The 13,922-nt window shown below is 46.2% G+C and overlaps 1 protein-coding gene across 2 annotated transcripts in view; it reads right to left on the reverse strand.

The window, feature by feature from the left end:
- fer1l4 (fer-1 like family member 4) overlaps positions 1-13,922 on the reverse strand; it is a 291,481-nt gene that overhangs the window by 197,652 nt on the left and 79,907 nt on the right. For both annotated transcript variants that reach the window (XM_078535361.1, XM_078535360.1), the window contains exons 16-17: positions 3,042-3,150; positions 346-538 (exon numbers count right to left, since the gene is read on the reverse strand). In XM_078535361.1, coding sequence (XP_078391487.1) covers positions 346-538; positions 3,042-3,150 — 302 coding nt within the window. The remainder of the gene's footprint in view (positions 1-345; positions 539-3,041; positions 3,151-13,922) is intronic.

A 13,922-nucleotide genomic window follows, 5' to 3' on the forward strand; every position in this document is an offset into this window, starting at 1 on the left:
AATGGTCCAGTCCACAACTTGGCTTCAAAAGCAGGACAGAGGCTGGATATTCTGAGACAAGTGACTCATCCCATAAACCTCAAAGACTGTGAAACTCTTACCTCCAAGGAGTGCTGAACAACAACATCATCTCCAAGGCAGACACGTGTCACTTGGTCACATATCATCATTCCTTCATTTACACTGGGTCACTGAGTCCTGGAGTTCCCAACTACCACATGGGAGCACCAGGGCAACTCAGGATGAGCAATAAATGCTGCCTATTCAGTGATGCCCACATCACAAGAATGAATTTTAAAAAGCAGGACTTGTTCAGCAGCTTTGCCTGAATGTTTCTGAGCTTACCTGTCAAATTCAGTACTCTCTGCTTTTGTAGGCGGTGTAATTGAATTCTGTGTTGGAGGTAAATTGGTTTCAGCATTCTCCAGCTCATCTTCGGAATCTCTTGTATCCAGCAAAGATTTCTTCTCCTCGTTCTCTTCCACCTTCCCTTCTTTTTTCTTTTTTGTGACAATTTCTACCAATTTGCCGTAGTTACCTTAAAAATATTTTTTAAATGATCATTTTGACTTCTTGCTGTGGACAATGGTCAGCCCTCCCGGGTGGGGGTTTACAGGGCAGTGTAACAATGCTTTAACACTTATCCTACAGATAAACTCCCACTGCCTTTTCCCAATTGTGCAACTAAATCTTTCAGTCACTGAGCAGATTGTTTGCAACAGTGGGCGGGGTTTAGAGGGCCCACCCGCCCCCCCAACCCCCCCCCCCCCACCCCCCCAACCCCAACCCCCCCACCGGGATCATCCACTCCGGCCCCCGCCCCACCAAACCCCAACCCCCCCCACCGGGATCATCCACTCCGGCCAAAAGCCGATGGATTTTTGGTGAGCCGCCTGATCTCCCGCGGTGGGTCCCACCAACTCGGGACCTGAAAATCCAGCCGGTCATAGTTTCATTTGTCAGTTTACAGGTTTGAAGGGTCAGATTTGGGCGTCTGGGATTCACTGCCTGAATCGGTGTTTGAGGCTGAAACGCTCAACTCATTTAAAAGCTTCCTGGATCTGTACCCGAAGCTCTGTAACCTGCCAGGCTACAGACCAGGCGCTGGGAAGTGGGATTAAAATGAGCGGCTAGTTTCTTTTTTCTCTTTTTGGCCGGCGCAGACATGATGGGCTGAATGGCCTTTTTCTGCGCCATAACTTTTCTCTGGCTGTATGTTGCTCTAGCACAGGGCAGATCGTTCTATACCTGTCAGGATCAATGGGCAGCATCACTTGTCAGTGTCCCTGCATCATGTACAAGTGACCTGAACTCAGGTGTTGCTGGAGGGGCCGTGGGAGAGCGAACTCCCAAGGGGGACATGCCATGGGTGGGGGTGGGGGCCGAGCAATATTTAAAGGAGGTTGTTGATGAAGGCACCCTTCCCCCACTCTTCTGGCCCAAGGCCAGAGCAGGGTCACTTTCCAGGCTTCCCTCCCTGCCCCTGCCTGAAACTTGAGGCTGGATGGGAAATGGCCCTGCAGTGATCATTAATTAGTCACAGGGGCCTCAACTGGGGCAAGGGCAGGTGGGTCAGTCTAGGCCTCGCCCATCCCACCCTAAGGCTGTGGAGAGGTCGGGGTGGGCAGGAAGCTGGTGGGATGGTCATCCGAGGAATTTTATGGGCCCTACCTTGCCTGTAATTCTGCCGGCAGGGAATGTAAAATCCTGCCCATTGAAAGATTACAGCACAAACGGAAGCCATTTGGCTGGGCACGTCTGCTAGCTGAACAGGAGCGATCCAGGTTATGGCACCATAAGTGCATGTCCATGGATTTTTTAAATATGATGAGGGTTTCTGCCTCTACCACCCGTTCAGGCAGTGGGTGCCAGACCCTCACCACCCTCTGGGCATAAAGATTTCTCCTCAACTCCTCTCTACTTCCTTCTACCAATTACTTTAAATCTACGTCCTCCCCCACAACCCCCGGTTATTGAAATATGTCCATCCTATTCACTATGTGGTAGAGGTCGTGGGTTTGGAAGGTGCTGTCAAAGGAGCCTTGGGAAGTTGCTACAGTGCATCTTGTAGATGGTACACACTGCTGCTACTGTGCGTCGGTGATGAAACTAACACTGAGCAACCATCAGCGAACATCCCCACTTCTGACCTTATGATGGAAGGAAGGTCATTGATGAAGCAGCTGAAGATGGTTGGGCTGAGGACACTGCCATGAGGAACTCTGCAGTGATGTTCTGGAGCTGAGATGACTGACCTCCAACAACCACAACCATCTTCCTTTGTACTAGGTATGACTCCAACCAGTGGAGAGTTTTCTCCCTGATTCCCACTGACTCCAGTTTTGCTAGGGCTCCTTAATGGCACGTTCGGTCAAATGCTGCCTTGATGTCAAGGGCAGTCACTCTCACCTCACCTCGGGAGTTCAGCTCTTTTGTCCATGTTTGAACCAAGGCTGTAATAGGATCTGGAGCCCAAACAGAGCATTGGGGAGCGGGTCATTGCTGAGTAAGTGCCACTTGATAGCCGTTGATCATTGATTCCATCACTTTGCTGATGAGTGAGAGTAGAACGATGGAGCGATAATTGGCCATGATGGATATCTCATACTTCTTGTGGGCTCGGGGTGTTGGGGGGAGGCCCATGGGGGTTTCGGTCTGGGTATTTACAATAGTCACTCAGAAGTTAGAAGAGGTTTTAATTCTTTCAACTTTTTCTGGGTAACGATTGGCATAACTCTGGTGGAACCATCTGCAGTCTGCGTTTTAAATCGCATTTTCAGATGGTTCCCAGCACAGCACAACTGCCCAGACGAAGTATGCACTTCTGGGCAATTGTTGTGCATATGCTTACCTCTTCCGAGAGGGTTCCCCAGCGCATCTTTGGGGTATCCCCAACCCAATGCTGACGAGCTCGGAGGTTCGGCCCATTACTGTGTTGTATCTCTGTAAACAGATGATGAAAGATTTGGCCAAAACCCTGGCTCTTCATAAATGTCACAGCGGCACTTTCACCCACAATATCAACAAAGGCAAGTTCTTACCTATGGACACTTCGAAAGTCAGAGGGCGTGACCCTATGGAAGGGTCAACCATGGTTGCCTCAAAAAATGCAGCAAACAGCAGGAATTCCTTTTTCACACCTGCAATAAACTGATCAAAGAAAGACTTTGAATTTTGGTGCTTTCATTACTTACATCCTGATATCTGATTGCTGAAACTTTTCAGCTGCTAGTTTGTCCTTTGTCTGCTCCACCCAGCTCAGTGATAATACCACACGATAGGGTGGTCACTTCTGCCAATGCTATCATCGCCAGGTAAATCAGTGAGGATGGAGTCAAGTAGAATTACTTTCCCATGATGAAAGGGCTAGTCTGGCAGTAGTGTCCCACAGGACATTGACTCAGTCAATCCTGGTGCCACCAAGTCATCTTTGGTGATTGGTATTGAACTTTGAACCCAGAGAACATTTAGTCTTAATACGCTCCATCCCAGCTCAAATTCACTTTTGAAATGGAGCAGTCTAACAATGTTAGATTGTGCCAATGTGCCTCAATGTGCCAGCTGAGAAATTCGCCAATGGATTCTACACTACTGTCTCCCACAGGCCCACCTTCATCAGTCAAAACACAAGTTGGGGTTTGTATAGCTCCATGCACTATAGGATTGGCCCTATCAGCAATCTTTTAAATAGGACAATAGCCATTTTCTCACCTTGCAAGCTTGAAGCAGAAATAGAGCACCTCAAAACTACCCTGCGGAACAATGACTATCCTCATCAGATCCTTGCTCACTGTGTATCGTGCAAACTCACAAATGGGCCAAAGGCTGCCATGTTGGGACCTGGAAAGTGCCTGGTCTGTTTCAAATTACCCTGGAAAGGCAAAATATCTCAAAAATTTGAACAACGGGTTAAGCAATCTGTCTTACACTGCCACATTGCAATGGCTGTGTGAGTGGTGTTTTCCACTAACAGGATGCTTCCAAAAGTCTTAAAAGACATTCTAGCTACTGCACAACTGAGCAATGTTGTGTATGAATTTCAGTGCTGATGAAATGCCGAGTACATAGGTTATACATCCCACAGATTATCTGATCGAACCAAACAGCACATTCCTTTGGTTGTTCATAATAGATCAACCCGCGCTTGCAAAACCCAAAACAAAACATCTACTGTTAGATGTGATTCTGTGATTGGGCAGCACTTGCTGAACAATCCTGACTGCGCTAATAGGCTACACTAACAACCAATTTAAGATAATCAGTCGAGCTGGTAACATGGATCATTTACACTTGCCAGAAGTGACATACATTCATATATAGGGGTCTATGCTCTGCAAACAAAAGGAATATGTTCAAGCCTTGTACCTTTTTTGAATTACCCTATTTCTGTGCCAGGGAGATGAGAGTGACTGCCCTCGACATCAAGGCAGCATTTGACTGAGTGTGGCATCAAGGACCCCTAGCAAAATTGAAGACAGTGGGAATCAGGGGAAACTCTCCACTGATTGGAGTCATACCTAACACAAAAGTTGTTGGAGGTTGGTCACAGTCTCAGGACATCACTGAAGCAGTTTCTCATGACAGTGTCCAAGACCCAACCATCTTCAGTTGCTTCATCAATGACCTTCCCTCCAACATGTTCACTGATGATTGCGCAATGTTTGATACAATTCACAACTCCTCAGATACTGAAGCAGTCTGTGTCCATATGCAGCAAGACCTGGACTATATCCAGGCTTGGGCTAATAAGCGACAAGTAACATTTGCACCACACAAGGGTCAGGCAATGACCACCTCCAACAAGGGAAAGTCCAACTATTGTATGATGTTGTATGTGCCTGCATGCCATTTAATGTAAAGATGCTCGGCAGAGCAAAGGTTAACATGGGACTGGAGAATAGCACCTCTCACATATAGAGTCACATGGTAACAATCTAGAGAGGACAGCAGCACCATGCACAACACTAGCTGGGTTCTGTAAATAATTAAAGATTAACAATAAAGGTTTCATGCTTAAAATGCCACCTTTCATTACAAAGGAATGCAGGGACATACAACACCAACCATCTCGCCTTGACATTCAATGTCATTACCATCGTTGGATCGCCCACTATCAACTTCCTGGGGGGTACCATTGGCCAGAAACTGAGCTGGACTAGCCACATAATTACTACATCTACAGGTCAGAGGCTGAGGATCCTGAGGTGAGGAACTCACCTCCTGACTCCCCAAAGCCTGTCCACCATCTACAAGGCACAAGTCAGGAGTGTGATGGAATACTCCCCACTTGCCTGGATGAGTGCAACTCCCACAACACTCAAGAGGCTTGACACCACCTAGGACAAAGCAGCCCACTTGATCAACACTTCATCCACTAACTTAAACACTCGCTCCCTCCAACACTGTTGCACAGTGGCAACAGTGTGTACCACCTACAAGATGCACTGCATAAACTCACCAAGGCTCCTTCAACAGCACATTCGAAGCCTGTGACCTCTACCACCTAGATAGGAACACCAGCAAGTTCCCCTCCAAGACACACACCACCCTGACTTGGAAACATATCGCCGTTCTTTCACTGTTCCTGGGTCAAAATCCTGGAACTCCTTCCCTAACAGCACTGTGGGTGTACCTACACCACATGCACTATAGCAGTTTCAGAAGGCAGCTCACCATTCCTTTCTCAAGGGCAATAAGGTGAGGATGATACCAATCGACTGAAACAAGGTATAGATAGGCTAACAGAATGGGCAGACAAGTAGCAGATGGAAATTAATACAAAGAAGTGAAGTTGAGAGCAGAGCCAGAGAGTTAAAAAAGCACGAGAAGGGGCGAGACTGAGAGTGGAGTTGCAGTGTTAAAATTGCGTGCGAAAGGGCGAAACTGAGATAAACACAGTAAATTGTAGTATGTATAGGAATTATTCTAAATTAAAGTAATAATTAAAATAAATTAGTAAATACTTTAGTAAACGCTTTATATAAAGTTTAAAGTATGTCAGTGCAACTCGACCATGTGGAATGTGCATCTTGCGGGATGTGGGAAGTCGTGCAGGCACAAAATGCTCTTGATGGTTATGTCTGCAGGAAGTGTTCAGCTGCAGAAACTTGAGCTCGAGTTGCGGAGCTTGAGCAGTGGCTGAAGTTACTGTGGTGCGGCCGCAAGGCTGAGGATTACGTGGATAACATGTTTAGAGAGGTGGTCACACCGCAGCTAAGAAGTACACAGGCAGGGAATGGGTGATCACCAGAGTATCTAAGAGAAACAGGCAGGTAGTGCAGGAATCTCCTGAATCTCTCCTCGCTCTCTAACCGTTTTTCCATTTTGGATACTGGTGAGTGAGATGGTTCCTCAGAGGGACTGTAGCAAGAGCCAAGTCTGTGGCACCACGAGTGTCTCAGCCGCACAGGAAGAGTGGAAGTGCTATAGTAGTCGGGGATTCCATAGTTAAGGGAGCAGACAGGCGCTCTGGGGCCGGAGACAGGAACCCAGGGTGGTATGTTGCCTCCCTGGTGCCAGGGTCAAGGATCTCTCAGAGTGGCTGCAGGACGCTGGGGGAGGGTGAACAGCCAGAGGTCGTGGTCCACATTGGGACCAATGACATAGGCAGGAAAAGGGATGAGTTCCTGAAAGCAGATTTTAGGGAATTAGGAAGTGAATTAAAAAGCAGGACCTCAAGAGCAGTATCTCAGGATTACTCCCAATGCCATTTGCTAGTGAGCATAAGAATGGGAAGGCTGAGCAGTTCAACATGTGGCTGAAGAAATGGAGTAGGAGGGAAGGCTTTAGATTTCTGAGGCATTGGGATCGGTTTTGGTGCGAGTGGGACCTGCACAAGAAGGATGGGTTATACCTTAACACTAATGTCCTCACGGGGAGGTTTGCTAGTGCTGTTGGGAAGGATTTAAACTAGATTGGCAGGGGGATGGGAACCTGAGGAGAAATTCAGAGAGGGGAGGGGAAAAACTGGCAGAGGGAAGTAGTGAAGTATCAACTGATAATTGGGATATATGAGAGTAGTATCAAGGTAGGCAATATTTGGAGAGTTTGATAGAATTAGAATAGGCAACAGTAAGTCATTAGATGGAGTCAGAATAAGCGGGAAAGTAAAAAAGCCTAAATCAGGGCTAATGTGCATGTATGTGAATGCACAGAGTGTGCTTAATAAGATTGATAAACTACAGGCATGGGTTGACAAATGAAATTATGATTTTATTGCGATAACAGAGATCTGCGTCAAAGAAGGGCAGGACTGGGTGTTAAATACTCCTGGGTGAAAGGTGTTTAGGAGAGACAGGAGAGGAAGAAATGCGGGAGAGTGGAAATATTGATTACAGATGGCATCACAGTAATGGAGAGGGAGGATGTTCCAGAGATGGTCAAGGATGGAATATCTCCGGCTAGAGGTAAGGAATGGGAAAGATGCAATAACATTGATTGGTGTAGCATATAGACCACGAACTAGTGGAGGGGATGTGGAGAAACATATCTGCAAAAATATTAGGGAGAATATATATACATTTAACTATATATAATATAGTTATTCAACTATAGACTGGGATGGGAATAGTACCAAAGGACAAGAGGGGCGAGAGTTCCTGGAATGTGTTCAGGATAATTTTCTGCAGCAGTATGTTTCCAGTCCAATGAGAGGAAATGTACTTTTGGACCTGGTTCTGGGTATGAGTTGGCCCAAGTGGATCAAATATCAGTGGGAGAGCCTCGAGGGGACAGTGACCATTGTATCGTAAGGTTTCGGTTGGCCATGGAGAAGGACAGAGAACAATCCAGAACAGGGATAATTAATTGGGGGAAAGCCAACTTCGATGGGATGGGAATGCATCTGAGTCGTGTGAGTTGGAATCAAATGTTGGCAGAAAAACAGTGGCTGAATAATGGGCCACCTTCAAAGAAAAAGTATTGCAGGTGGTAAAAGAAAGAGTAGGGCTGATTAGAGACAAAAAAAGAGACTTGCATGTGGAGGCTGGAGAAATAGCGGAGGTGTTGAACGAGTACTTTGCATTTGTCTTTACAAAGGAAGATGATGCTACCCAGGCTGAGGCGAGAGAGGAGGTAACTGGTACACTAGAAGAATTTACAATAGAGAGTAAGGTGGTGTTGGAAAGGCTATCTTTAATTAAAATAGATAAGTTACCAGGACCAGATGAGATGCATCCAAGGGTACTGAGAGATGTGAGTGTGGAAATTGCAGAGGCACTAGTGATAATCTTCCTGTCTTCCTTTGACACAGGGGAGGTGCCAGACGATGAGAGAATTGCGAATGTTACACCCTCGTTCAAAAAAGGGTAGGATAAAGTCAGCAACTACAGACCAGTCAGTTTGACTTCAGTGGTAGGGAAACTTCTGGAAACTATAGTAGGGCCAGAATATAATGCTCATCAGGCGGGAGCACGCCTGACCCGACTGAGTGTAAAATGACACGCGGTGACCTCGGGCAAGCGTCCTGACATCATCGCGCACTCGCGTGATATTTTAGTTGGCGGGCACGCATGGGAGTTGGCAGCACGCCCGCCGACAATTAAAAGGCCTAGTAAGGCCATTAAAGATTTAATGAAATGTTATTTTTTCGGGCCAAGTGGCCTTTGCATTTTTTAGGAAACCTCATCCATGGGCGGGAGGAGGTTTCCAACAGCAAATAAAAATGAAATAAAAATGTGAACATTTCATTAAGAACATGTCCCTGCTCATGTGTCAGAGTCACATGAGGCAACATGTTTTTTAGCACCTCAAAATCCTTTATTTTTTATTTTGCAAACTCTTCATCTCCCTGAGACAGCTCTGTGCCTCAGGGAGCTTTTCCAGCACATACCCACGCACATGCACAAAGTTCACACTCGCTCTCCTCCCCCCCACACACAGGCAGCGCTGTGCTCTGCCATGTGCATTTCACGCTAGGCGGGCCTTAATCACGGTCCAAACCCCATCGCGGGGGGGGGGGTCAACTTCCCAAATGCTCCCATCCAACCAGGGAAAAATCCTCGCCTAGGGGATAAAATCAACAAACACTTAAACAAGTGCAGCATAACTAGAAATCCAGCATGGATTCATTAAGGGAAAGTCATGTTTAACTAACTTGCTGGAGTTTTTTGAGGAGGTAACAGAGAAGGTTAATAAGGGAAACGCTACTGATGTGGTATATATGAAATTTCAAAAGGCATTTGATACAGTGCCACACAACAGACTTGTGAGCAAAATTCTAGCTCATGGAATAAAAGGGAAAGTAGGCACTTGGGTAAGAAATTGGCTGAGTGACAGGAAACAGAGAGTAGTGATAAATGGTTGTTTTTCAGATTGGATGAAGGTTTGTAGTGGAGTTCCTCAGGAGTCAGTGTTGGGATCGTTGTTCTTTCTGATATATATTAATGACCTAGACTGCGGTGTGCAGGGCATGATTTCAAAATTTGTAGATGGTACAAAGATTGGAAATGTTGTCAACTGTGATGAGGATAGTCTTGAACTTCAAAAAGGACATAGACATGTTGGTGGATTGGACAGACAAGTGGCAGATAAAGTTCAATGCAGAGAAGTGTGAGGTGATTCATTTTGGCAGGAGAAATATGGTGAGACAGTATAAAATAAAGGGAGAGCCTCTAAAGGAGGTGCAGGAACAGAGAGACCTCGGTGTATGCTTCCATGGGTCATTGAAGATGGCAGGGCATGTTGAGAGAGCAGTTAATAAAGCATATAGTATCTTAGGCTTTATAAGAGAGTAGTTAGGCCTCATCTGGAGAACTGTGTCCAGTTCTGGGCGTCATACTTGAGGAAGGATGAGAAGGCTTTGGTGAGAGTACAGATGAGATTCACAAGAATGATTCCAGGGCTAATGAACTGTAGCTATGAGAATAGATTGGAGAGATTGGGACTGTTTTCCTTGGAGAAAAGAAGGCTGAGAGGAATCTTGATCGAGGTATTCAAGATCCTGAGGGGTATGGACAGGGTAAATAGTGAGAAACTGTTCCCACTCAGGAGAACATCAGGGCAGATTCAAAATAATTGGCAAAAGGAGTAAATGTGATGTGAGGAAAATTCTTTCACCCCGAGGGTGGTTGGAGTCTGGAACACCCTGAAAGGGTAGTGGAGTTGGGTGCGATGGGGTGAAAATGGAGTTTTTTGATATATTTGTGTATGGGATGTGTGCGTGGCAGGATAGCTCAGCATTTATTGCCCATCCCTAGTTGCCCTTGAGAAAGTGGTGGTGAGCTGCCTTCTTGAACCGCTGCAGTCCATGTGGTGTAGATACACCCACAGTGCTGTTAGGAAGGGAGTTCCAGGATTTTGACCCAGCGACAGTGAAGGGAAGGAGATATCATTCCATGTGAGGATGGTGTGTGGCTTGGAGAGGAGCTTCCAGGTGGTGGTGTTCCCATGTGTCTGCTGCCCTTATCCTTCTAAGGGATAGAGGTTTGGAAGGTGCGGTTGAAGTGACCACAGAGACAGTTCGGAGGCTGTCTGGTGCCAAGGCGGGCTGGGCAAAACACCAATTCCAGTGCTCCAGCACTTTGCCAAAGATATGAAAAAATAAAACAAAAATCTGCCCTATCCATGCCAACCTATGCCCCTCTCCTCACCCTTCATGGTCCCTCATATCCTCCATGCCAACCCATGCCCCTCTACCCACTCTCTTTGGCCCCTCATAACCTTTATGCCAATCTAAGACCCTCTAACCGACCCCATGGCCCCTTATACCCTCCGTGTCAATCAAAGGCCCTCCACCCACTCCCCCCCCCACATTGTGGCTCTTGATAGTCCCTATGCCAACTTAGTTTCAACTCATGGCAACAAATGCCCCCTAACCACCCCCCCTTTTCCTAACATCTACCATGCCAACTCACCCAGTATCCACCATGGACAGACGTCGTGATCCATGCTAAGATTATACAAAGTTCTTAAGTGTCTATTGATCAATTCACTATCTCATTGATAAAAACCCATTCACTACATTTAACTTCCTTTAATTCCTTAAAAAAACAAGTTTGAGAATTTACCTTCCCATTTCAAAGAGTTTATGACCACTGGCACTGTCAATCAAACTGTGAATTGACAGGCACCCCATTGTGTTAATGAAAAGTTGTGAATTCAATCATGCAGCACTAATCCTGTAATGATAACCCTCAGACCTATGTCAACAGAGTGAAATAGCAAGCACTGCTTTTTAAGACTGCAAACAGTTTTTCAAATATTTAAAGGGCAGGAGATATAAATGCTTTAACAGCTTAATATTTCTCTTGACAGTTCCAATGAGTTTTTGCACACATTCATGTCTACTTTCAAGAATCCCAGAGGGCACTTGACTTCTCCCAAAGGGCACCTTACGACTCCCAAAGGGCACCTAACCTCTCCCAAAGTACTCAGTAAGTTTAGACCTTCTCCTACCAGGTCTGAAATGCACAAGTTGTGTTTTGGACATCCTGCTAGTGAAAATCAGATCAGATCTGACTGAGGCAGCTGCAATTTAACACATGCAGCTGCTTCTGTGAAACACAGATGTGCAAATTAGAAGTGAGGTTGTTCTCCTTGGAGCAAAGGGGATTGAGGGAGATTTGATAGAGGTGGACAAGGTGGTGACGGGTTTGGATAAGGTAGAAAAGAAAAGCTGTCTCCATTGGCTGATTGTACAAGGAAAGGGAATGGAAATTGAAGGTTTTGGATAAAGATGCAGGGGGAACGTGAGGAAGAATGTTTTTACACAGCGAGCGGAATTAATCTGGAACTCGCTGCCTATGAGGGTGATGAAATAGGAAATTGGATGAGCACTTGAGGGAAATAAACTTGCAGGGTTACAGGGATAGAGCAGGGGAATAGGATAGGCTGGATTGCTCTACAGAGAGCCAGCATGGACTCGATGGGCCGAATGCCCTCCTTTTGTGCCGTCATGGCTCTAAGTGATGTTCACTATGGTGGATTACCTCGATGAAGAGGTGTACAGGAGGTGATCATCAGCTGGAGGTTTCACTGGCGTGTCTGTACGAAGCCATGAGACTTTATGAAGTCAAGGTTAAAGACTCCCAGAATAACTCTGACTCCCACTCTGCTCTATATCACCATGTTCCCCCATGTCTGGTTGGACAAGACAATGATGATGGAGGTTGGTAAAAGTGAGACTGTGAATAGTAATATGCCTGGCTGGCTGCTTGACTGATCTGTGTGAAAGTTGGGTTGAGGCTGCCTAAGTCACCATGTCTGGTCATTACAGTGATGTTCACTCACTTTGCTTCAGCAATTATTGACATTTGCCTGGTTTAGTCAGCCACAGTGAACATTCAGACATTAGCCCTGAGTGGGTGGTGGGAAGGCACAGGTTTCTTCCCGGGAAGGATATTAATGAATCAGTTAGCTTTTTGTGATAGTCAGGAAGCTGCAATGTCAGGCTCTGGTGAAAGGCCGAAAATGCTTAATTGAATTTAATTACATAACCTGTTCTCATGATTTGAACTCATGACCTCCTCAGAGGGTCAGCAATGTCGATAGGGCTGGAAGGGATCATGAAGGAATAATGAAAGTCTAGTAATTGCATAAGCCCAAGTAAGTCCCAATAAAACAGGTCAAAGGCAAAGACAGGGAAAGTTTAATTGGCCCCAGGGTGAACCTGTCAGCTGTGCACTAACACGTACCAAATTCTTTGGGTTTGCCAAAATAAAGTTTGAAAATATGATTCTGAACTGGGCAGGCCCATTAACAAGTTCCTTGTGGAGCATAATGGACTGTGTACTGGCATTGAGCAGGTTCCCTGTTTGTTCCCTTTCCTGGCCCTTTGGGAATTATAAACTGTCCCAGAGGCAGTCCCAAAAAACCCCCATCTTAAACCAGCTTATATTTCACCCCTCTCCTAACTTTACTCAATTCTGTTGAAGGGTTATGTGGACTCGAAACGTCAACTCTTTTCTTCTCTGCCGATGCTGCCAGACCTGCTGAGTTTTTCCAGGTAATTCTGTTTTTGTTTTGGATTTTTGCTGAGTCGGGATGACTCGGGAGCCCTTTAAAAATGGTGGGTGGGTCCCGAGTCCAGGAGTCCTGATCCCATTCCCAGGGTTTATGATTTTCAGGAGTGCTTTTTAAATGTGTGTGTTAGTTTGGTTTACCTCACCCTGCACCCCCGACCTGGCCGGCTCCATTACAGGAACAGCGATTTTCATGGAGTTGTGGTTCACAGCACCACAAAGGCACCATGAACAATAGTCTGCATGAGGAGACATTTTGAAAGGTAAGTTCAAAGGTCATCTACATGCCAAGGTATGCCTCCCACCCACCCCCATGGCCCGTCATGCCTCTATGCCAAGGTATGCCCACAAGGCATGAGGCTTGGCTGAGAGCCCTGAAATCTATTGGCCTATTGAAACACCTGAGTCACAGATAAACACTGATTGATTGGCAGCACTGGCTCTCCGATCTATGCTGTCAATTGCAGCCCGCACTCCCCCCCACCCCCGGCAGGTACTTTCTCCCGAGGCCTGCAGGCCGAGGCTAGAATTTTCCAAACTCCCGGTCTCTACTTCGAGAATAAAAATCCAGCCCAGACTGAGATTTTCAAATCCTGGCTGCGCTGGGTCCTGACCACACAGACACAGATATGTAGGCAAATTTCAGAGAAGTGTAAAAATAATAGGGTAGTAATAGTGGGGGATTTCAACTTCCCCAACATTAACTGGGTTAGTCATAGTGTGATAGGTTTAGAGGGAGCGGAATTCTTAAAATGCATCCAGGAGAGCTTTTTAAGCCAATACGTAGAAGGTCCGACAAGAGAGGGGGCGGTCCTGGACTTAATTTTAGGGAATGAAGCCGGGCAAGTGGTAGAGGTATCAGTGGGGGAGCATTTTGCAGATAGTGATCATAACTCCGTTAGTTTCAAGGTTGTTATGGAAAAAGACAAGGATGGGCCAGAAATCAGAGTTCTAAATTGGGGG

This window comes from Cetorhinus maximus, unplaced genomic scaffold (genome assembly GCF_964194155.1).
Source record: "Cetorhinus maximus unplaced genomic scaffold, sCetMax3.hap1.1 HAP1_SCAFFOLD_409, whole genome shotgun sequence".
In the NCBI taxonomy this organism is placed as follows: Eukaryota; Metazoa; Chordata; class Chondrichthyes; order Lamniformes; family Cetorhinidae; genus Cetorhinus; species Cetorhinus maximus.